The sequence below is a fragment of the Apteryx rowi genome, unplaced genomic scaffold, assembly GCF_003343035.1.
Source record: "Apteryx rowi isolate R43461 unplaced genomic scaffold, aptRow1 scaffold_9, whole genome shotgun sequence".
Taxonomy (NCBI): Eukaryota; Metazoa; Chordata; class Aves; order Apterygiformes; family Apterygidae; genus Apteryx; species Apteryx rowi.
Genome location: NW_020451204.1, coordinates 5,629,643 through 5,655,176, shown reverse-complemented (window position 1 = coordinate 5,655,176; position 25,534 = coordinate 5,629,643). Strand labels below are relative to the sequence as shown.

The 25,534-nt window shown below is 39.3% G+C and overlaps 1 protein-coding gene across 2 annotated transcripts in view; it reads left to right on the top strand.

Moving 5' to 3' along the window:
* The window catches only part of USP6NL (USP6 N-terminal like), a 119,053-nt gene that overhangs the window by 35,486 nt on the left and 58,033 nt on the right, over nucleotides 1-25,534 (top strand). The window contains exons 3-4 of one of the 2 annotated variants that reach the window (XM_026091278.1): nucleotides 18,978-19,051; nucleotides 19,577-19,659. In XM_026091278.1, the coding sequence (XP_025947063.1) occupies nucleotides 18,978-19,051; nucleotides 19,577-19,659 (157 nt within the window). Of the gene's footprint in view, nucleotides 1-18,977; nucleotides 19,052-19,576; nucleotides 19,660-21,622; nucleotides 21,698-25,534 lie in introns of those variants that run through there. The other variant, XM_026091279.1, reaches the window with a different exon arrangement.

Below are 25,534 nucleotides of genomic sequence, written 5' to 3'. Positions count from 1 at the left end.
GCTAGCGCTACTTGGTCTTGCCTTTGATTCATATAGTCCTGTTCCTCAGAGGAATCTCTAATTCCTGGTGCAGCTCGTGGGAAGAACGCCTGCCATCGGCAGTGGCTCTATGTTTTTGTATGAGGAGAGGAAATCTGTGTAACAGTAAATCTCAAGAACTGTAGTTCCTGTTGGTCGCCTCTTATTTTTAGTACTTCAGCAGAACAGAAATCTATAAATACATAATACAATGCTATTGGTATGTTGTGTGCTCATCCGTTCTGGGAACGGAAAAATATCATTAACAGAAAAAGGTGTTATCTAAATCTACAGGGTGCTTTATATAATCRTGTAACTTATATCTGTACCTAAATCTTATTTTATATAAATTTATCAATATATAGCTAAAGAACATATATTCACACCATAATGGTTGATAATTGGCTACACTGCCGGTCATCAGCTTTTGGGATTTGAAGTGTATATACTTACCCTGAATCATAGTGCTGCTTTACTTTCTGTGAAAGCCTCTTTGTGACAATTCTCAGTTCTTACAGTATCTGAAGACTGGAATTATTGCGAGAGAACTGCAGATGGCAACATGACCGTAGCGTCCTCCAGCTGAGCCTTGCRAATTGTGCGTCTGCGTACGTCGTCGCTCCCCACGGACGCAAGCAGGGAGAGGGGCCGGTGTGTGTGTGGCAGGGCTGGGAAGGGGAAAGGGGCTCCCAGGGCTCCCCACCGTGGCATATGCAGTTGATTTTAGGGGTTGCACTTTGCTACCTGATAGATAAATGGCTGCACAGTTGGTCTGCATGCTCATTTTTCTCCCTTAAAAAAAAGAATGTCCTTTTTTTCTTGATGACAGCTGTACACTGAAAGGACTTTAACATGTTTTGAAAAATTTCCTCATCTATGCTGCAGCTGCATCAAGTCATGGAGACATCATATCTCCTCAGTCAATAGAAGAAAGCGTTATGTTCACAGACCATTGTGTGGAATATGTCTTAGACAAGATCAGTAAAAATATGTTTTTATTGCTTCTGTGCTGTGAATTAGTACCATGCTTAGGTTTTAAAATATATGGGATGAATGCTATTTCAGAGTTTGCCAAGTCTCTATGTAACTCCAAGCAACTTCATACTAAACAGCCCCACACAGATTCACGTTCTCATTACTACTTACAGGCGTTGGAATGACCTTCTAAAATGTGCAGTGATAATTGCCTATTTTACATTATGTATAAAGCTGCACGGGAGAATCTTCATAGTGATGGAACATGTATTAAAAATCGGTGTCGGGAAACTAATAGGAATGTAAAGCCATCCTATAAATAGTTCAGCTAGGCTCCGAAGGGAATAATGAGAGATGGATATAGAGAGGAAAAGAAGTGGTGCTGAGGCCCTAACATCTGCAGTATGTTTCAAAACCTTGTTTTCAGACTAGCCGAAACCTTGTCCTTGTTCTTTGGGCAGGGCATCCATTAGAGTTAGGAGTGCATCTTGCAGATGAGTTTCATCTCAAGGGAATCAAGTCTGCATACTTCTGTACTGCTCCCTAGCCCAAAGTGAAGGGCAATAAATAGGGATGATCCGGAGACTTGCTCCAAAAGCATGCTTCTGAGCTAAACTAAAATACTATTTACAGAATTGCATGGAACATCAGTAGTTTTTTTACTCCATATTTATGAACTTGACATTGGGTAAAATATGTTAATGAGTTCTTTAGGAATAAGTAGAAGGTCTAATAAGGTTGATGTTTCAGGAGCAGGAAGGCGATCAAGAAATTGTCCATTAATGTATCGAAGACCATAATTTATAACTTGTTTATACACACTGTCTCAAGATTAAGTGCAAAATTCATGGAAAAATTCTTAGTTGGCTACCCTGAGGGTGTGAGCAAACTTAAACTTTGCTGATGTGTGTGTTCCTGTGAGTTCTCTCCAGAGAGAGAACTGCCAACGATGGTGGCGTGAACTAATTTACCAGTTGTGTTTTTGTGCTGAGGACTGCGGTGCGGTGCATTCGCATGATCCTGTTTGCGAACCCAGCTGAGACGAGTGCTGAAGAAATGGAGCGTTGACGTGTTCAACCAACACTGTAAATCCAGAATGGGATGCCTCAATCATGTCTTGCTACATTTTCTTTTATACTTAGTATGCTACTACATTCAAGCGGTTCATGTTTAAAAAAAAAAAAAAAAAAAAAGGCTTGTCCAAAAACCTTAAAATTTCCAACTACCAGTCTGTAGCAATTAGTTTTGAAACAGTATTTATTGATATTCCAGCTCATTTTTGAGCAATTTTTAGCTAGTAAGTGGTAAAACTATTGAAGTCATTAGTGCCATCAGGAAATACAACAGATGATATCTCTAGCATCCTAGCTACAAAAATGACGTGATGTAGGAAGCTTTCAGAAGAGATGATGGGATTAGGATTAATGGGAATGTACTCGAATGTGACTTTTTGACAAAGTTTGAGATACACATCTCAAATTCCTGCTGCTGTAGAACTGTTACTTAATAGTGATTTGTTTTTGGCTCTAAGATGCCATTCTCTTCAATCTCTGATTCCTTTTTAATGTAGAATATCTTTCCTGCATTTTTTTTTATTTTGCATTAGTTTCTCCTCCCCAACCTCTCATTTGCCTTCCTTTTATCTGCCATGCAGCTTTTGTCAGTTGAGTTTATAGGTTTCTTATTAGCAGGAAAACAGTTGTTCCCAATTAAAAAATTTCCTTGAGTTTTGCTTTAAGCTTTTGATTACTTCATTTCAGCACTGTTTATGTGTGCAAGGAGATATAGAGCACTTCTGATCTAATATGCAGGTGTAGATGATGAAAATGGGTGCAAGGCAATAGGAAATTGGTACTCAAAGCTGATGGAATTAGTTGTAGAACAAGATGGTAAAAATGTAGAGCAGCTCATTAATTTATTAGTGTATTCAATTTGATTTGTAGGTTGCTTGCCTGTAGTTTTGTGCATTAAAATGCCTGTGATGCATGGTATAATTTTAAAATCCCTTTCTGTTTGCTTTAAGTTCCTTATTCCTTAGTGATGTCCTCTGCATACCTTAACTTAACAGCCAGTTGTGTCCCGGTAGTTTTGTACCTCATCCACTTAAACTACATTTTCCTAAATAACACATAACATTCTGGGGCTTTTTGTGCACTTCTCTTTTTCACTTCACGTCTCTTTTCATATCTCTCACATTTGTGCTTTTCATTAGGCATGACTTTTAAATTGTCAGCTCTTCTGCTTTTCTAGTCTTGCAATGTGTTGTATTACCAGAAAGTAATTATACAGGTCATTGACTATTTACAGAGCGTTGGGCCTTGGCGTGCTGATTGCAGCATCTGAGCCAAGCCGCAGCGCGTAGGTTGTGCTTCCATCAGCCCTGGAAGTCTGGCTGCTGTGGCTCTGTTATATAGCCTTCGCTCGCGTCCGGATCATCCAAACGGATTTGGATCATTAGGAATAGTAGCAGTGCTTTATTACATTCTTCCCAGGAGTTTCTGACTTAGTAAAACCTGATTAGTTGGGTTGCAAATCCATGTGCTTGTCTTACACGTTCTCTTAAACTCCTCGAAGATAGGTTCATTTATCTGAACAAAATATCATTTAGTTTGTTTTCAAATCACTGTGATTCAGTGAACCGCCACCTCGGCTCAGGAGAAGCTGGGGAATAATAGCTGTTTGCGATACTGTTTTAATAAGAGAGTATAACTTCCCCCAGGATGTGCGCTCCGTTCATTTTTCAGAGAAAAGTGTAAACAATGTGTTTCTGAGATGGCTTGAATGTTAGCTGGGGATCAAACAACCTATTGTACTTTCAGGTATATAGTACTCAGATGCTTGATATTTTTTTCTACTTTTTCGTAGCGCATATTATCACAAAAATGTGAACTGTTGGTCCTTATTGTTGATTTTTAGGCTTGATATGCACTTCTGAAAAACAGCTGGCGTTAGCAAATAAAGACTGTATGGGAGTAACTTAATAATGTTGATTGGTTTTATTCATATATATGTATATATATATAATATATATATTTTTCTCTGTACTGTTGAAGAAAGCAAAGTAGGGAAGGAGAGCTCTCTTAAAAAGTGAACTAACATTCTAGAATAAATGCAGTGAAGTCTGTACTTGCAGCTCCTATGAGCCAAGAAGTGATCTTTTTTTAGTGTGGATTATATTAAAATAAATTTCCCTCCCTCTTCTCCCAGCGTTAAATTAGACCGAGTTCTTTGTAAATTCCCTCAAGAACTTTCGCTCATAACAAAAAGTTTGCAAAAAGTTACCCAGTTTGAGAAAATATTCTGAAACAGAAGAAACATGGCAATTTTCACTCATGTTCGGACCTCTCTCTCTGTTTGAAGGCACATGACAGCTTTGCTTTTGCTGAAGAGGGAAAAATTGAGGAAAGGCTTTTCATCAAGTTTGGAGCTGCTGAGGTGGTAACTCTTAATCCTTTCAAAGTGCTATAAGCAGAACACAGCACATATTGTTTAACCTGTTCATTTCCTGCCCTGTTGTTGCATCTCTTGGGAATAGCTTTACAGAGCTGATGCCTTGGCTTACTGCGTTACGGTTACCTCTTTCAAGGAGATACTTTGACTGTATTTATAGTAACATCAGAAATGCACAGCTTGGAGTTTAATGTGCACTGAAGGAATGTCTTCAGTGGTAAGACTAGAAGGGAACCAAAGTTTATAACCAAAATATTTTAACCCTCCCCCGATTATTTTGGATTTGTTTAACTTTACTGATGAAAAATTCAGACTTGAACTTGTTTAACATTCACGTGACATTAATGAATTTCAAAATAAGTGTTAAGGCTCGGGGGAAGTTTTCTGACCTCCTTGACTAAGTTTATCTTAGGAGTCAAAAAGAGGATTTGAAAGCAATTTAGGCATACCAAGTGCTTTGACCAGCATGCTTGCTTCTTGCAGCTGCTGGCTGTGGTTGGAGCTCAGAGCTCTGTTCTTAGGAGTAGTTGAGTGCTGGTATTTTGTCGGTGTCTGGGCCACCATTCAGCCCTGTTGTGCCTGGTTTGTCCAGGCTGCATAAATGAGAGCTTGAGCCCTTGTTGAACTGCTGAATATCCTGATGTGGGTGAATCTGCACTTGGACTTGTTCTTTGCAAGATGCAGACCTGCTCTTCCCCTACTTCTCTGAGTGAGAGGACTACCTGTGTACGCTTTTCTTTTTAGGAGGATTTGCAGTTTGTTTTTTCCCTTTAGACTCTGCTCTTGCCAGGTTCCCGAATATTTGTTTGCCAGAYGCAACTGAACAGGTTTGGCCAAGTCCTGAGTCTTGCTATAGGTTTTGATTCTTTGAGAGAGATGAAACTTCCAGAGGCTGAGAGCAATCTGTTTGGAGTGAAATAGCTTACAGAGCAGGATTGAAATGTGTAAAAGGCTTTATTTATGTATTATCTTAGCTAATCCTTGCAAATCTGAATAGAGTTGCCTAAATAGTGCATCGTTTTGGGACTGGGTGAAGAAGACTTTCTTCTCTTTACTGAGTTCCAAAATCCTTTGTACCCATTTCAGGTCCTTCTCTGCTCAGATATAAGAGTCCACAAAAAATGGTCAGATTTTTGTGATTTTTTTTTAAATTATATTTATTTATTTATAGAGAATAGTGGTAAGAGATGGATCTTCATTACTAGATTTACTGCATCATTGACTTCAAAACTAACAAGTAAACTGATTCTTTGCTTGATATCTGTGCACAAGGCCTGAAATAAAATTAACCTCTTGTTTGTGGTGTAACAAAGTTATTAAGGTTTTTGCAGTTTCTGTTTGTAGCTCTTCGTCTTGCAGCAGTACTGAGATAGAAGTATTGATTTTGAGGGAAATAGTATTAAAAACTTGATGGTAAGTTTATAAGTATCATAAAGTGTGTCACTGTTTATAATCTTCCTGTAAACCAGTGAAAAGAAAGTATTAATGTTATAGATAAATCTTTGTGCACTGATTATTAAAGTAATTGTTTCTGTGAGACAGAAGAATAAATTAATAATTGGCTTCTTAAAYGAACACCAGGCCTTTGTAAAATGTTTTCAGAATATCCAAAGAATTAATCAATGATACATCTGGCTGTGTTCTTTGATCTGTATGGTASTTCCTTGAAGAAGTAGGAGAGATGTATAATCTCTGTGGAGAATGCTGTTCTGATTCACCTGTGTTATCCTTCAAATGCTTTTGGAAATCCTTATTTCATTTTAGTTTTGTGGTCCTGCATCACTTCAGCTCCATGCTTGCCTCTGAGTAAAAGCACACTGGTATGGGAGCTCGTTGGCTGTGCTTACCTGATGTCTCTTTGATGGTTCCTTAGACATATGTTGGGGAAAAAATAGCTTTTTTCTTTTTGTTTTTGTTTTTTGTTTTGTTTTGCCAGGCTGTCCTAAGGTGTATTCAATCTAAAATCTAATCAAGTGTCATATGTAACAAAACTCAAATCAAAACTGAACTGAAATAAAGGCGATGGATCGAATGCAGCAGGAAGGTTTGCCTTACTGGTGCTGTATTTCATGGATAAACAGCTACAAAGTTTCTGAGGGATTAATCAAATGTTCCTTTGTGCTGATTTAACCAAACTGTGCAATTGTCCTATAACAATTAAACCTGTTAGCTGATGCATGCCGAATGGCTGCAAACAAAGTTATGGTAGTGTTACTAACTACCAGCGTCAATGCCATCTTCAGTTTGGTAGGTAGGCAGCGCAGGCTTTCTTGCAGTCGGTCTGCTATGTTTGCCTTAAGCTTGATGCTGGGACCCAAAGATTATAAGCTAGCTTTCAAGGACTGCCTTCGTGCCTTGAATGGGAAATTCCCTGGCCGGGTGGTTAGTTTGTTTACCAGTCCTCCATAAGCGAGTGTGGAAACAACAGAAACTTGATGGCTGTCGCTGACTTCCTTTTCTTGTATCCAGGATGAAGAAACTGGTCACGTTTTCTTTCCCAATTCTGCTGCTGTTTAACAAACTTGTTTACCCCTCATTCGGCTGTCTTGTTATTCTTCTAGCCCTTCCTATACCACTTTATAAACGTAAAAAGCGTGAATCTAGTACTGCATGACACTTGAGATAATTTCAACTGTTTAAAGAGGATTTTAATCCCTTTTGCGCCCCCAAATCTCATTTTAATTTTTAATTAAGTGAACAACAGATTTTAAGTATCTGATTACTCAGATTTTCAAAGCAACTTGGTGCTGTGTAGACACGACTGATTTATAAGCAGGCAGTTATCTAAATTTGCCTTGATGTCTTTCTGCAGACTTATCCAAACTTATCTTGAAGTCGCCAAGAGTAGATTTAGTGTCATAGAAGCTTCTTGATGCCATTCAAACTTTTCCATAGGATTTACTTAAAGGATCCTAGTTGTACTTCGGGTATTACTGCAGTTAAAATGTTTATCTACTCAGAGATGAATAGGTCAGAAGCAGAGTTGCTAAAGAAAGCTGTTCAGCTATGGTGAAGAGCCGTTATAACGGCAGCGTGCAACTCTCTCAATTTTAACTTGGTGATTTTTATGGAAACACTTTTAATGTGTTGAGGATGATCATAATCACAGTTGCATCCAGAAGGGCCTTGCAGCTCCTGTGTAACCAGCGCTGTGATTGCTAACRGTTCCATTGGTATATTATAGGAGGTGGAGGACCGCTTTAAATTGACACCATATGGCTGTGGGTCACAACAGGCTGCCCAAGAGCCTACAGTAACTGGAGTGTGATGTGCTCTTGCTGGAATTCAGCAAGAGATTGCTTTCCATCTTGCCAAATCTCTTACCGTATTTAAGGCTTTATTTTCCTGTTGCATATTGGTGTGAAACAACCTAAAGCAACAGCGAAACAAATCCTGAGATGCCGACATGCAAAGGTCTGCCCTGAATAGGCAGAGCACTTGTTCAGTACGTGGCAGACGGAAGTTCAAGTATTTGCAGGGACTGAAAGTTGCGTTTCTCATGCTTTTGGGGAAGGATAAATCACTAGAAACCTTGTGATGTCTTTTTTTCCTCCCTTCTCCTGGAACTGACATGTGCAATCAGTAAGTGAAAGCGGAGATGCAGTAACATCAGGAACTGCTCTGCTGTAATTGTGTGAATGCTTCCCGTTCTGCGTAGTGCGAGGTCAAACAAGGTTTCAGCTGCTGGGTGTAACGGGGAGTGAGAATGTAACTTCAGCCATGAGGTGAAGTCAGGTGTCAAAGCAGAAGTGCTTGTGGTCCCTGGGCAGCTTGGGAGGAGTTCCCTCTTCTGCCCCATGATCCGGCTAACGTCTTGCTCCTGCCACCTTGGGCCAACCCTGGTGCTTGTCTGAGCTGGCTTTGAGCCTGTTAGAATAGTATGTACTACATCAACCAAACCAACCAACCCTTTTTCTTCTTGTTTTAATAAGTTAAATTGTATGTGTAATCAAATGATGAGGTGGGCTGTATTTCAGAGAATACTCAAAGATCGTCTTTGTAGAGGAACAAAACTTTATATTTTAGCCAGCAAAATGATACAAATACAGATGAAACTTTTTTCTACAACTACAGCCACCTCTCGTGAAGAAATCGAGCATAGCTTCTTGTAATAGCCCCCTTCAAAAATTCCTTCCAGAGTATTCGTGAGCGTTGTTTTGATCGTGTTTTAAGCTAGGAATAGACTTCTCATCATTAACAATGAATGTTAAAATGGTATTATTGTTTGCTCCATTAATTTTGACTAATGTTGAGATAAAAATGATTAATTGAGAGATTTAACATAATTAGTGCAGTGTGGCATCTGACTGCTTCTATTTAAGTTTGTTAATGTGGTAAGATAACTCTTATGAAATGTTCAGGCTTGTGTCAGAAACTAAAATATTATAACCATTTTACAGTTACTGTTTAAACTGATACTGCAAATCTCAATGCTGTTAAAACATTCACAGTCTATTACTATTTAAATGTACAATACAGGAAATCTGAAATTATATCAGCTAGAAAAATTAGATAAATTATTTAAAATGTTCTATTGATTTTTATTAGTGGGGAAGATGATTTTTATATGTCAACCTAATGTATGGCATTGGGAAAACCAAGAGGAAATATATTGTGGAGAACTGTTCTACTTCACCTTGCTGAAAGGTCATTTTGCTTTTATATTTAGTAACCTATCAAGGGTTAAAATAGTTTCAATAATAGTTGAATGAATAGTTTCAATGTGCAGAAGGGATGTTTTGGTTTTCAAAAAACTCTGGGGATTGAAGACATAATATGCTTTTATCTTAAGGTGTGAGGGATCAAAACAGTTGGAATTTCCAGCTATATTTCTTTATAAAGTCATAACTGATACCTGAAAAGAAATTAGTGGGGAAAGGATGACTTGACTTACACAAAGTTGAGGGTGAAATTCCTGAAATATTCTGCTATTCTATCTGTCAATACTACTTCTGTAGAAATGTGTCTGATCTCACCGTCTAACAGCAGTTGACTTGCAGAATGTTTTATTAAAACATGAGTTATAAAGACTAGGAGTAGAGCTGGGAAAGGTCATGAATTTCAATTGTATGTGTGGGGTATGCGAATAATCTGCATGGCTTGTAGCTGAAGCAGAATACATGTTATAACTGCGTCAATTCTAGCTGGAGCAGGAGTTGCAGGAAATTTAATCCTTCGTGAAAGACTGTAAAATGTCAGCCATGTCGCCGAAAACCTCCTATGTTCTTCCACAAAGACTCTATCTTTCTAGTTTTGCTGCTGCTGGTCAAAACGTGTTAGAGGAACAAGGCTTTCTCTGTGTTACTGAGCAGTGAGAATGCAGATGTGCTTTGATCACCACTCGCACAGCTGCTCGTAGGGTTGACGTTCCTTTAGGCAGAGTAGCATCTATGTCTCCTTGAAGATGAAACGCGTAAGTGATACTTGACCGTTTCATCGCAATCCTAATGCCATCCTTTCAGAGCAGCGAGGAAAGAGAAGAATAACAGTGTGCTGTTGAAAAGGCCAGATACCAACTACACGCTTGGGAAGAAGGAGAACAAAAGATGACTTAATCTTAGACATAAGACACTAGCTGGTTGTTGCACAAGTCAAACCAGTCTGTCACTGGCAAGCCCAAAATTACACCCAGCCCAGGTCTTGAAGTTTCTGTCTCTTAAGAGTTGCCATGAAATGTGTCAGGCTGTATTGACAGAGTCCTGGGCAGGAGGGTGGTTTTTTCTTTTCTTCCTTTTTTTTTTTTTTTTTCCTTTCAAGAAGAGAGTATTGTTCAAAACTTGGCTTCCTCTTTTCAGTGTAGCTTGTTACAAATTAGCAATTATGGTTTCTTTTGGCTTTGCAGCTGACTGTGTTGGCCTTTAGCAAATTAATTATCTTGTGCTCATGAGTGCACATACAACACTGCATAAATTGGAATTGCAATTGAACCTTGCCGGTTCCTGTCACTCCACTTTGCACCCCATGTGGCGACATTCATAAAATTTAATAGTAAGGTGACGTAGTGAGCATTCAAACTACACCTTCAAACTGGATTAGCTACTTGTAGCCATGGTTGATGGAGGTGATGTAATTTTAAGGTGTACTTATTTATGTGAAACAAAAATAATTGCAAGTTAAGACCAAATAAATGACCAAGATTCATTTTGCTAGATCATATTCTTTTTCTTTTTCTGTTTTCTTGTTTGTTTGTTCTGAATTTTTTCTTTCAACGCTCTTTTAACTATATGTATTAGCAGGGATTTGTTAGTAAAAACTTAGCCCTGGACATATTGCAATAATTGATTAATATCTGTAGAGCTCCTGTAAGTCTTTCATTAAATTGCTGCTTAAAAACAAGATAGTAATAATAGTTGATTTAAATTCTTGACAATATAAATCAGACTCTTAAATTCTAATTTTAGCTTTGACACAGGCTGCCTTTGTGGAATATCGTTCAACAGCGCTGCCTTGGTTTCCCTGCTCTTGCTTTGACTCCTTTGAGGATTGTTTTTAAAATTGCTTTGAGATGGCTCGTAGTAGCAGTTAATTCTGTTGCTCATGAAGCCTCATTTCCAAAGTGACCATCTGCCACTGGTGACTGTGCAGAAGCTCGTAGGGGATCTTGCAGAATTGCAAATACTCTACTGTGATGGAACTTGTTCTTTTATTGAGAAGAGTTCACTCTTGTTCCTTCAGACAAGTTAAATCCTTCCTTTCATATCTTCCCCTGGTTCCTCCTCATATGGTACAGCTAAAATCCTACTCTGAAGAAGTGATTTTGGGGTGGTGGTGGGGCATGTCATTTTCTGCAGTTGGAAGGTGTTTTCAGTGCAGAACATAGCTGCCTAGTTTGACTCTTAAAATAATTTTACTCCATGTTTAGTTTTTGTTTGGTTTTTTTTTGCCTCTGAATAGAGAAAACTTCTTTCTAGCCAAAAAGTTTAAGTCTTTACTTTAAAACACACACAACAATATACATACTAAACTTAAAAAAAACTCAAACAAACCCCCCCCCCCCAAAACCCCAGAAGAATACAACTCTTAAACTATTGCTACCTGAGAGTAGGGTGTGGTAGAAGAGTACCAGGATTATTAAGAACAGCCGTGTTACCAGTGATTAATGTATCTGTTGAAACAGCGTTGCTCTGGATTGAGAGCATGTGGCCATTGTGGGCAAGTTCGTTTCCCCACAAAAATGCTCATAAAAATGCTTCATAAAAATGAAAGACAATTCTTGTATAGCAAGAGGATTGCTACTATGTGTGTGAGCGTGTCGGCAACAAGAAAACGTAGCTTTTGAGACAAATGTGCTCAGCAGTAGAGACCACACTAAATTCCCGCTATATCAGTAGATGAAAACATAAGTGGCTTCAGTTTGGGTAGGAGTCGTATGTAGTAACCGATGTTAAAGACAAGGAGCTATTGCTTGTTTCCAGGTGCAGTGCTCTGCTGACCAACACGAGGAGGAAGCTTAAAACAATTGAAGAAACTTTTTTTAGTGGGAGCTGTCCCTTGGGGGGGAAAAAACAGTCCAGTGCACTTGATCTGGTCTACTATCCCTTGCATTTGAGCGCTTGTCAAGGAAACCAGTGGTGGTGTTTCTGTTGGCTCCATGAGGAGCTAGGTAAGGTGCCCAGAAGTCCTCCGAGGCAGGTTGCAGAGGGCGTGCAGGGATTGCGGARGTCCAGGAGTGGAAGCTGGTGCCCCAGGCAGGGTCCTGGCTGTAACCATTGCATGGGAACTGACATTTTGCTTGAGAAGACAAAGGTATAAAGACTAAAATCTATGTAGAAGAACTGCTTGATGTGCGTGTCCTTGAGTATTTGACACGGAGAATTTTTTTTTTCCAGTTTTGAGGATGCTGACTGTGTTCCAGCTTTCAGAAAGCAGACAAGTTCTGCTCATATTTAATCTTGAATTTTTACTACTTTTAGGAAAAGATTCCTATCAACTCCTGACATCCTAGATATTTCAGGTTCTGAAGGTATCCTTAACCATAAAGTAGATCTAAATAGAAAATATGCAAAGTCTGGGTCCTGTTACTAGGGAACCCTGCACAGTTATGGAAATCTAAATCATATTTTCACAGGGTGTCTTCATTTCATGGTTTCTTAAGCAGTAAGTCAGATATAGGGTACTTTAAGCCATGTTTCTAGTAAGTTTTTTTTTTTTTTTTTTTTTTAAAGATGCTTTTGATCCAGCCCTTGGTAAATACGGATGCGAATTCTTACCCAAGAGCGCAGCAGGGCTGGGGGACAGGAGCAGCGTCTTGTGAGGCTGCTTGTTCAAATCCTCTTGTTCATTATAAGCAGGAATGCTGGGCTGGAGGCTGCTGTGGGTCACGCTAGCGTGTCGCCTGGATGACACTTCCCGCTAACAAATGGCATCTTTGTCCGAACATTTGTGGTTCGTGTGGCCGTAGAGCGGCCATTGCTTGAAAAAGAAAGAGCCCATGTCGAGCAGCTTGGTTACGTGGACGGTTTTTCCAAGCGGAGGAGGAGAACTTTCCCCCGTTGTTTCTGATTAAAGCGATTTAGAATATGAGCTAGAAGTAAACAGGCTTACTTCATGAAGACTAAAACTGACTTTTACAAGGACCGGGCAGAAAATCAAAACCTAAATACTGGTAAAATGTTTTTTAAATGTATATATTCACCTTTTAATTGTTAAGCTTTCTGGATATATTGTTTGCTATTTTACTTTTTGTTTTCACTTATCAGAAATTAAAGCTTTAAATATGTAACACTATTAAGTTATATTATTACATTTAATGGTGGAAGAAATGTAGATCACTTAACTTCTGATAATATTGATTCCTGAAAAAGTATTGTTATGTAAAAGGGATCGTTTTTCTTACTGTAACTGTTTAATGTTTGTTTTCACTGCCTAAAAATGACCTGCATGAAGAGGAAAAATAGATTGAAATATAGTAAGTGATGTTTAGTCTTTTTTGTTTGGAGCGAGTTTAATATCTGGGTGCAAGTATTTAGGAGTTTTTTTTCCTTTTAAACATCAGCTGCCCACACCAAAATACTATTTAAATGTACACGATGGCTTTTATTTCATTGTCTGTGGGAGTGGGGTGGAAGGGAGAATGAATAGCGTTGATATTAAAGGGACTTTCTGATATGCCCAGAGATGTTTTAAAAAAAAAAAAAAAAAAGGTTTGTTTATTGCTGGGAAATGTGCTTTGGACGCGCAGCTGCAGAGCAGCTGTTGGTAGCGCCTGCAGCCGGGACTCTGCGCYGGGGCGGCTCTGTGCACTGGGACGCGTAATGTGCAAACCGGCAGGAATCGCAGTGAAGTAATGGGAAATAAATCGGCACGTTCCGAGGCTTTTTGGGTTTTAGGTTCCTCTGCGGTTGAGGAGGCAGTGATGGTGCCGCAAATAACCAAATGGAGAGAAACCCCCTTTCCAAAATTTGCGATCAGTTTGCACTGCACGGTAATAGTATATTGGCTGTTGTCCAAACAGAAAGAGGCATTACTTAAATTTATGGCACATCTGTAAGAAACCGTTCATCGTGCCACTGATAACACTTAAGYGCTGTAACGTACCTTGTATCTACATGTCCCCTGAAACGTATGGGACGTTGCGAGGCTCTAGGTGGGGTGGCTCGTTTTGTGCTGCCTCGATGGCGTGGTTCRTGCTCTGCTGTTAGTTACCTTGTCACAGGTGAGATGCGGTGGCTGACGGAGCGTTTTCAGCCTGCTTGCGGGAGAAGTCTAACGAGCRAGTGTGGATCGCCTCGGAGATCGTTCACGTTGGCTTGGTTGACTTCTTGTGCATGGAGATGGGTGGAGATGTGTGCTCAGCAGAGCACAGGTGAAAACTGCTTTTTAAGATGCTGTGCTTTGGGTTTTTTTTGTTTTTTTGATTGTTTGTTTTACAGTCCCATAGCTTACAGTTTATTTTCTTTAAACTTTGGAAGGGCACATCATTTCCCTGTCCCGCAGCAGCTCAGCTGCTCCAGGCTGCAGGCCAAGAAGCAGCGGTACCTGCGGGCCCTCAGCGTTACAGTCACCACCGAGCCGCTGCCAGGCTGCTGCAGGCTGCTCGGCAGCTCCTTGACGGCTGGGAATGCGCAAGATTGTGCTGCCTCTTTTCACTCCTGTGTTTTGGAGAACGGAGTTACTGCTGGGAGCCCAAGAGAGACCTGCAATGTTTAGCTTTGTCATTTGAATGAATGCAAGACCACATTATTGCAAATTTTAGTTCTTCTTTTCTTTTTTGCCCTTTTGCCCCTTTTAAAAAAGTTACGTTTTAGGTGGGTGATGGTGGGACATCATATTGAGGGTTCTCTGCTCTCTGCAGACAAATTAGGATCGTGTACTTTTGGTAGGGCTAGCTTATTTTTTTGTCCTTGCCATTGACGACTTTACACTTTTTGCATACCATCGCCTTGCCCTGTTCCTGAAGAAATTCTGTTTTTATAAATTCCTGGAAAATTGGTGAGGTAAGGAGATACTCTTACTAGGGTGACAAAGGAGTAAAGCTTGTACTTGATGCTAAGTCATGGTGTTTTTTGTTTTTTGTTTTTTTTCTTGCTCTGTAGGGTTGATAGCAACCCACCAATGTCTAATTTATCAAGCCTGACACATCATCAGTTTAAACTCAGTTGCAGAAGGAGACCACCTCTAGTCCTATTCTGAATTATCACCGCAGATTGTTTCTCTACTAACCACAAAATTTAGGTCACAACTGTATCCARTTTTGAAGCTTTTATAATAACAATAAAACTACCAGAGGAAATGGAAGATGAATAATTGATATTGAATGTGAAGGGTTTTGATTACCTTTATTAGTTCAGATGTGGTACAGTCAATTATGTTGTACCTTGAAGCCRTCTACAACAGACTGGCATTTCAGAACTTTAGAAACACTGTAATCATACCTGATCTATTGAAATGACAAATACTGATTAAACTATATATATATATATTTAATGAATACGTGCCAAGTTTTTTACTTGCTTATGTGTTTGCTATGGTAAACAGAAAAATGACTGTTTAAAGAAAATTTCTTTAATGACAATAGAATATATTCTAATCAGAAAAATTGGGTGACTGTAAGAAATTTAACAATGCAGTATAGCAACTTTTATCTAAACTGTAGGCACTTTGCAGCACCAGGTGTAAAATTAGCTGGGGTTTGGAGGCCAGGGTCTGATGGATAAACAAACACACCTGAATGCTTTGAACCTGTACCAGCACTGTTAGGTTTGGTAAAGAATTAGAATTTTTTCAACTTCTATTCCATTATTACAGATAATCTTCTATTGCACACAAAAGTGACTTCTTTTTTAAATAATACAATTAGTGAGAGACCATGAGGGATGGTGAAGAAAAATAATCCCCTATATATATGGGGGGCTGAGAGGTCAGCGTGATGTATAGGAGTAAGGAGGGGAAGATGCTCTAACGGGGAGTGTTATGTAGCGTATCAGGCCACTCGACTCTGAATAATTTGTTCCTGGCCTTCCTTTTTATGACTTACCTTTTCGTCTTATGATGTACCTTTGCGTGACGCTGCTGGTGGTGTTGTTTTAGGTGCAGGCATTTACTTGTRCTCATCGTTCCCGGGAATTGTGACCAGTTATGTTAGGGACTTAAACGCACTGTTTATTGTACCATCATCTGCAGATTTTGTCACCATTGATTATATCATTTCTGGCTTGCTGGTAATATATTTGCTCATTTTTTAGTCAGAAACAGATCTGTCTAATAGTTCATTGACTATATATTTTCAGCCTTGTCTGAGATTGTATTGTTTGCTTTATAATGGGATGTTGATCATCTGTAATGCCAATCTTTAATTAGAAAATCTAATCATATCTGTTTTCATTCAGATAAGACAGTATTTAGAGTATCTATTACTTGTTCCTAATTTCATGTAATGTGGAAATGTTTTTTTCTGCCTAGGGAGATATGTCRCAAAGAATTCTTTCTGTTTCCTTACTTAGTTTTTACCTGATCGTGAATCATTGTGTAACTTCTAACTTGGAGACACTTAAATAATTCCTTTTATAAGAAAAATCGTATTTTATTCTTATCTCCTGAAATATAATGTCTTGTCCCCATTTCAAGCTGTTTTCTGAGTTTTCAGCATGGATGGATTAACATAACGTTAAACTATCCCAGTGCAGCTAGAAGGTTAAGATGATTCTGGCGGGAAGTGAAGAGGATTACTTTAAAGGCAATGAATATGATAATTTCCACACTGAATGTGATTGAATTGTCATGAGGCATAGAACATGCCAAACTTTGATTCATATGTTACTTATGTAGAGGAAAAGAAGGTAAGCCATGGACATAAATGGTTTCAGCATAAATCAGGACATAGTTTCTAGCGCAAATACAGTTTTTAATTCCTTTAATCAAAGGTTTAAACTGTGTTTCAATTTCTGCTACTTTTTCCATCCATGGTGTCGTTGAACAGTCTATGTCCTTTTCAGTACGTTTTCCCTAAATACAAGTAGCAATGTACTTACGAGTTCTATTAATTGAAAAATATTGCCGTATCTACCATTTACTAGCTGATCTGATGCATTCTCATATCAAATCTAATCCCTCTTTGACTTGAAAAATAGCGATAGGAATTTTTCCCCCTTCCTTCAAGCCCAGTAGGAATCATATTTCAAACCTGTAGGCTTTCCCCAAACATATCCATTGGAGAAGTAAAGATTAAGATTGCCTGGTGCTTGGGTTGTCTCGTCCCGTGCAACGTCAGATTTCTAAGCAAGCATCAAGTTTACTTTTAAAGTCGTATGGTTGGTCTTCCGTAAGGAGTTATAGTAAACACAGACCYGTTTGTGTCTTGAAAAAGAAAACGCAATTTGATTTTGCTTATGGTCATTTTAGCTTCTCGCTTTTGAAGTAACACTAGGCTTCGTGTGCTGCTTCATGGTTGTACATTTGCTAGGCTTTAGTGGCTGTTGTCAGTTTAGGAGGCACAGCACGTCCACTGGTGAAGGAGGAACAAAAAGGATTGTTATGATTGTATAGGCAACATCTAGTTCTTAAATATGCTCGGGGTAGCTTAGGATTCAGTYTGTGCCCTCACTGTGTGACAACGTGAGGGAGGCGATGCTCAGGTGATGGTGTGTAAGAGAAGTGGTCCCCTGGTCAGCATTCAGACTGGTAGTTAGGGTACCAGGGTCCCCAATAACTGTAAATCTGTGTCAAACAAAAACAGACTTGCAACCAAGCTGCTTTGCGTCTTGCAGTCCTCTTTAAGCAAAGGCAGACCCCAGTGGACTAGAAACTAGGAATCGAGGTGGATATGGCACCTAAAGAGCCAGCGCAACAGCATGCTGCATGGGCAGCACCAAGGGCTGGGCAATAGGGAATGAATCCGCTCCCCTCTTCCCTTACAAAGAGTAAATTGTTTATCAGTGCTGCAGCACAGAGCTGCGTAGCTTCAAAATGTAGCAGATGCAGTTCTTAAATTACTTTTTCTCCTCAAATAATTGCATAAATACATGACTGCTGGTTCTTGGCACGCACTGGCAAAAATGACAAAGACCTGTGTCCTCACTAATGAACGGGAGTAGCATGGTTGGCAAACAGTGGTGACAAGCAGAAGGGAACCAGAATGGGACGAACAAAGAATAGCTTCAGGAGATGGTAAGTGAAAGCTCCAAAGAAGGAGTTGCAGTTTCCCTTAGGGGAAATTTGGGACAAGCATTTTGCTGCCATGGTGCTTGCATCTCTGCGAGGACGTTCCTGGCTTCCATGTGTGCTCTCCTGGAGAAACTGTGAGGAAAGCATGGACAAGAACAGACTAAGTCTAGTCTAGCAGGCAGATGAGAAGGCCACCTTAGCACAACTACTTTTTTAAGTATCTGAGAAATATGTTAGTAAATTTTTATTAAAGAAATAGTGTTTGCACAAATAAGCATGTTAATTTCATACAACAGAAAACTATGATACCAGCTCTATTTTTCTCTTTCTCAACCCGAATGCTTGAAATGTTGTCATATTCTGACACTTACTCCGTCTCTGGGTTGCCCAAGCTGCAGTTCTGTTATACCATCRCCTCCTCTGTTTTCTCAGAAATAAGCTGAGAAGTTGACTAAAAGTTAAGTCATGCAGTGTTTCTTGGACAGTCCTCAGTCTTCTAATCCCTCTATGTGAATCTTGTAAATAGTTCAAACTTTTGTTTTAAACTAGTAGTGTATATTTCAGATTTCTTTGCTATTTATGAATGTTTGTTGAATTAGCAATGAGTAGACTTTACTGCTTTGTTCAGGTTTCTAGTTTGTGGGTTGTGGAATTGTGGTTTGTGTTTTTTTTTAACTTTCAATAGTTATTTTGATAGAAAATGGGGAACACTCTAAATTCAGCAGTTAGGATATTATCCAATAATTATATTTTACTCTAAACATTATTAAGATGTCACTTTCGTGTGCGAAGGTCATATTTTGCTTTACTATGATTACTTTGGCATTTCTGCACCAAACAGTCTCTCTTGAGATTTATTTTCCAAGTACTTAGCTGCTGTTCRGTGTTCACAAGGGAGGGAATCTCAGTAGCTTTATTTTAATCCTCAACAGGTGCAGATGCCGAGCAGGATGCTGCTATCAAACTTGCCCAAGAACGAGCAGAGATAGTTGCCAAGTATGACAGAGTAAGTAAACCCACTAATAATTTAAAGACATTTTGTAATTAATCTTAGTAACGTTTCTGTTCTAAAAAATAAACTATGGTTTTCCACTAGCTTTTGTTTAAAATATTGCGTAGAACTCATCTGGTGGTTTCATTATACAGTGGCCTGTAGGTCAGTAAATCCCTCAATGGGAGTATTCTGGGTAACATCTCAATCAACTCATTTTTTGGTGTGGAGGACTTTGCTGCACTGCTGGGGAGAAAGAGGRAAAGCGTGAGATTATTACAAATCTATGGGTGAAATCTGTTGTTGAAATCTACTCTGTGTTAGCAGTGACCAAAAGTTGTTTCCTGTGATTAAAATACTTTTCCTAGTGGGTGGGAGAGGTGTGCTACTTTTCCTGTTCTTGGCTGGTAAGCTTAGGACCCCTGTCTCTGCCCCCCAGAGTACCCCAAAGATTACGCTTGAAGTGGCTGAATCATGCCTTTATTTTTTAGCTTACTGTGTCGTTAAACTTCACTGGCTCTTTTTTCCCCTCCCTTTTAGGGACGAGAGGGTGCACAGATTGAACCRTGGGAAGATGCTGACTATCGTCTTTACAAAGTCACAGATAGATTTGGGTTTCTACAGTAAGTAGCTAGCTTGAAAAGAAAATAAAATTAAGCATTTGCTTTAATTATGCTTTTTTTTTTTTAATTGGATTGCCTGCTTGGTGAAAGCATTGATTGTTTCTTTTAATAGATCTCTTGGGAGTTCTGTTTGCTGTGTAAATTTTGAATAGTCTTTAATTGTGCTTTTCARTTCTATTTCTAGCTTTTTTTTAGTTCTGTAGCTTAATCTAGTGTCAGGAGTGAAATGTTTTTGAAAATTTTACTTGGGATGATAATTGATGATATAAAAACCTGATTTTTTTGAGCTGAGTTAAAAGGCAGATAAATTTTTATGTATAACAAATACTTAAACAAAAACTTCAGTCTCCTCAAAACAATTTTTAAAAATTTTATTATAATATTGATCTTTTAAAAACTGTAGGATTACACRCTAGCTGTATGTGAACAATTACGTGACTCAATCCTTTAAAGTTAAATCTCATTTGACTTCATGTATTTAGTAACCCTATTGAAGTCTCTACAGATTTAGGACGTAATATTGCATCAATATGTAAAGCCAGAAAATGCCAGAATCCAGAACAAGTTCACAAATACCTCTTGGTAGGAAACAGTCTCTGTCATTTTGGCAAATAAAAGGTGATAGTATTAAATTGTGTTAGAAGTTCTGTGGTCGGCAAATAGAAATACTTSGGAAATACCAACTTGCAGAAATGGAATACAAGCTGAATTGCTACTTCTTATAATGTCCAGTCAAGACTCTTAATATATTCAAACATAAATGTCAAATACTAAAAATGGTGAAGTGTAGTTAGGCTATCCAGAAAAGTCTGTGATTAGTGGAGAAATGTACTTTTGTAGTGTTCAGGATTTTTGGTTTTTTGAGTTTTTTTTTTTTCCTTCCTCCTATAATGTAATGTCATTGTTTTCATAACCTGTTAATTAAACAGTCATCTTTACCTGTGAACTGGCTTCACTTCATTAGGAGTCAGAACAGTCCAGAAGTCTTGCACAAAACTGTTTTACACATAGARATCTTTGTACTGGTAACCTGCAGCTCTAGCACGTTGTGTTTGGGTTACGGGGAAGAAAACAAARGCATTCTTAATGGAGGATGGATGTCAGGATTATTTCTTGTGCAAAAATAATTGAAGCCACTGCTGAGTTCACCACTGACTTCAGTGGGAACTGAGTCAAGCTCCCTCAGGGTTGCGAGGGAATTCTTGATTTAGGTACCTATATGAACTTCTGAACTTTTCCTGTTACTTGAATTGTGATCTTTGCTTTTTTTGATATATTGAGCATGGAAGAATGTTATTAATGTCTGCTACAGCTGCTATTGCAGTCAGTCRGTTCTGGGGAATCTCGGATGCTGTAGCTCCAGTGCCACCGCCTGTCTGAGGTGCAGCTCTGGAGGTGCTTCTTGGCAAGTTGGCCTGTGCCAGCTTCCGGGCTGCTGCAGCTGGACTGCTGTAGCTGCTAAGGCAGTTAGCTTAAAGCTACTGTGGGCATCCGTATATGACACTAAGGTCATTTCTGCAGTGTGGCAGGGGAGGTGTAGCCTAATCATTAGGCTGCACTTCCTTTCTAGTAATGCCRTTAGTCACTGATGCAAAGTCCATGCAGGGTTTGTGCTCTGTAGAGTCAACTTCAAGGGATGAAATCTGAAAGATATGTAAAACATGAGCACTGCATAAGTTAACAATGTTTGTAGRTGCTCCATCTCGTCATTACTTGTGTGGTACTCTCTGCTTATATGCTAATCTGTGTCTCTCTATAAGGCAGAGTTCGCTTGAGAGTATCATCCAGGCTGCTTTATGGTTCTTCAAAGGAAATTCATTGTAAATGACGCTTTCATTTTCATGAGAAGGAAAATCTCTCCTGATATAAGAACTGTAATTAGAATAGGCATATCAAATGTCTTTTCAGGGAGAGACAATTTATTTTGCACTACAGATTATAATTATGGTCTGGGATTCACTTATGCTGCAATACTGAGCCTACAGAATCTACTCTTCCTGAAAGAAAGAAACTCCTGTTTCTAAGATGATTTAAAAAGGTAAACAGCACAAATGCAATGTGTACGAAAAGCCTCAAACGGTGGCTTGAATGGGTATGATCCACACCGTTCACTGAAACCTTCAAGGTGGTAGGTCAGCATGGCAATGAGCAATCAGTGACAGAGTTAAAATCTTCAGTCCTTGTTGCTGCATCTTGCCAGCTATTCCTTTCTGAGCTGCTAAGGCCAGTAATTCCCCGTGACCGATCCGTCGTGTATTTACAGTGTGAATTAACAATCTAACGCACATTGAAAACTAAAAATGCAGGGACAGTATCAAGCTTACTGTAATCTCGTTAAGATGTCTGYGATGATTAGGTAATTGTTCTGTTTACATCCACAGCTTAAAATACKGAATAACTGGAAAATGTCTTTTGTATCAGAATGCTGCTAGATGTGGGGAACCTGTCAAAAATTCAAGTCTTGCTTGCTCAAGTACAGTAGGCTTTGATTGCCATCAGTAGTTTATAGTTTTAAACTTCTCTTTCACCTTGGCTGTGTCCTGTTTGCAGCTTTCCTTGGCTCTGTGAACATGTTTAGGACCATCTTTATCTAATGCACTGTCTTAATTTTAATAGCTACTGCCTTAGGAAAACGAATTGTTTGCCATGGTACCATTTTCTATTTTGTAAATCAGCAAATGAATCTGGAAGTTCTATTTGGCTTCAGGTATTAAAAGGAATTTGGTGTGGCCAGGTTATTTTAATAACTTTGMAAAGTGCAAAAGCATTATAATAGTGAGGATTAATTGTTTGAAATGAATAAYGGGAGATTTTAAAGTTGGATATGAGAAACTTAGCAAACATGCTAAGCTRTGAAGTAACTCCCTGGGGAGCCGAAGGGAATCTCTGTCTTGGCATGCTTAAGACCAGACTGGAGAAAACAGAACAAAATATAGGAGCATTGTCAGTGGGATGGGTGAAATAGTAAAAGGATTGTTTTCAGTAGTTTATAATTTATAAGCTGAGCCCTGCACGAACCAGCAGGAGTTAAAATCTTATTATTGGATAAAATGTAAAAAACTTGTCCTTACCGATTGCCTTTGTTGCAAGGCTGCAAAGAAGTGATAGTGATTGTGCTTTATTTAAGCTATATAGTGTTGGGGGCAAAGCAGTCTTGACTCGGGGAATTTTTGTCATTTAGTTTACTGGCAATTAGCACAAACTTTTGATTGCTGATTTGGATACCTGTGTGTGTGTTTGTATGTATATGTGTATATATATAGTATATATCTCTGTGTGTGTATGTATATCTCAATATATTTGGATATCTGTGTGTGTGTATCTCTCTCTCATCCACCCACCCACCCCAGGGGTAGGGAGGAGAAGACAATTCAGCAGACACTTAGGGAAGCACCTTTCCTCGCCCTTCCCAGGCGCAGCCTCAGTCGAACATCTCACACCTGCTATACGCCAGGAAACCTGTCMCCTCTGCATGCAGAGTCAACCAGTGGCAACTCAGTTGTGAGGATGATGACTGAGACAGTCCTAGGAGGAAATTCTGTTGGTTATTTTTGTCCTTTATTATCTTGGGGATAGCCTTAGTTCTGCTTAGCTCGTTGCCAAGAGGACAAAAAAAAAAAAAAAAAGCAGCCCTCAGTCTTGGTTTCTAGATATGTTGGTACTTTCAGTGCACTTTTTTCCCCAAGGGAGAAAGGCTTGTTCAGAGTCCAGCGTTCTCACGTGACTGTAAGGGCACAGATGGCGTCTGAAGCAGCTGAACTTGGGATGCTGATGTGCCTTCTTAAAGCAGAGAAAATGCTGCGTGCCTGCGCTTCGACTCAGTTGACAGCGGTTCGTGCTTTACAGTGCAGCATTTCCAATCCTGTTACACTAATTTCAACTTCATCTGGTGCATGTGGAGTAGTGCCTATTAAAGTTTTACTCTTCTAGCAGAAGTCCTTCTTAGGGAGCTCATCTTGCTCACGAACACAAGAGTCTTGAGAGGACAGATCAGTACATTTCTCAGGTGCAAGATGGTTACCTATAATCTCATAACTAACTGTTTCAGCCCTTTTTGGAAAGGGATAAGGTAGAATGTGTTTGGTGTTCATAGCAAAAGTATGGCTGTTCTTGTGTCCTGGATATGTTCTGTCCTTTGCTTCAACCATGCGTCAAGAGACACATGATTTAATCAAAAATTCTAATTTCATATTCAAAGTACACAAAAGAGAAGGGCCAGTATGTTGCCAAAAACAAACAAAAAACAAACTCCAAACACCCTGCATCCAGGAAAAAAGGAGTTTCTCTCTTTTATGTTGAGACCTGGCTAAATTTTCAAGTAAGGGTTCTAAAACTTTTCACTGTGGTCTGCACTTTCCTGGGATCTTTGCATTGTGGATGCTGCTGGTTGCAGTTTTTCTTGCAGCAATCATTTACAAGGGAATAACTTTAGGAAAGAACATAAGTGAACTTCTGAATGCCTTGAAGTTCATAGCAGGCATTCCARTAATGCCTTGGGATCTAGGATTTCCCCACTTGAATTCTTCAGTTGATTTGTTACTGCTTTGGATGGTTTAAAAAAAACTAGGAGAACTAATCTGGTATTCCCTGAGGCAACTGCAAGTCCTCTGCTACTCCTTGGAACATCTTGAAAGATTTTTTCATTTCTTTTTAAGCCTATGTAGTTTTTATGTTGAAAAGTGGCCATTTAGTGATTTTTTTAAATAAAAATAACCAGTTTTAAAAAGTTGGAAATCAGTAAAAGAATTAAACAAATCTAAGTCAAATTTTTGTAGAGAAATATGCATTTAAGTTTTCACGAAGATTACGAAGGTGAATGTTTAAAGATATATGTTGGTGACTATTCTTTTGTCTAGCTAGAAGGACAGATAGCTTTAGTCTGCTGCTTTTTCCTGTATAATGTCAAGGTTGAATGGTCACGTGTGCATTAGCTGACTTGGGTTTGCAAAACAGCCTAAACTTTGTACGCGCTCCCAAAATAGGATCGAAGCTGGAAGCGTGTTGCGGCTCTAAAGGTCAGCACCGGTTTCAGGCGGTGGCTTGTTCTCTTTTGGGCCTTTTCAGCATGAGGCCAGAAGTCAGCGAGCAGGATGAGCGTGACAGCCTCAGCGGCTTCCTAGGATGCCATGGGAAACTCCTGCTCCCTGTTTGTGGGCAAATCCCACCTGCCAGAAGGCACCTTCCTTGGCCGGGGGCTCCGCACGGGTGATGCCCTGCTTAGGCTGCCAGGTTCCGGGATCCTTTGCCCTGGAGTCACTAAGTCATCGGGCAACGTTCCCCTCGCAGGAGCGGACTGGATCACACAGCAGCTTGGATCGCTCCTTTGATACCCATTGGAAGTAATGGTTTCTATCCTTCCTCAGATTGTGACAAAGCAAAATGTGTAAAAAAGGTTCCTTGGCTTTCCTTTTTAACTAGCAATTATGATTTATATCATCCACTCTTTTATTAGCAGTGCTCGTGTGCATGTTCTCTTTGGATTCTTTTATCTATCTGTATAGCACTGTCAGCTGCGAGGGAGGTATACCATTTCCCTTTGTAAAAAAAAAAAAGCTCTTTAAAATTAGGGTTGTGCAAAGAAAAATAATTGTAGTTATTTTTTTGAATTTGGGGCAGACACAACTCAAGGCTGTTTTTGACTAATCTGTGCTGGAAAACTTAATGACTAATACACATTGACTAATATATTGTGAAAAGCACAATAGTTGATTAGGCCTTAATACACATGGAATGCAAATAATAAACAGAAAACTCACAGAATCACAGAATCACAGAATCGCTGAGGTTGGAAGGGACCTCTGGAGATCATCTAGTCCAACCCCCCTGCTCAAGCAGGGTCACCTAGAGCACATTGCACAGGATTGCATCCAGGCGC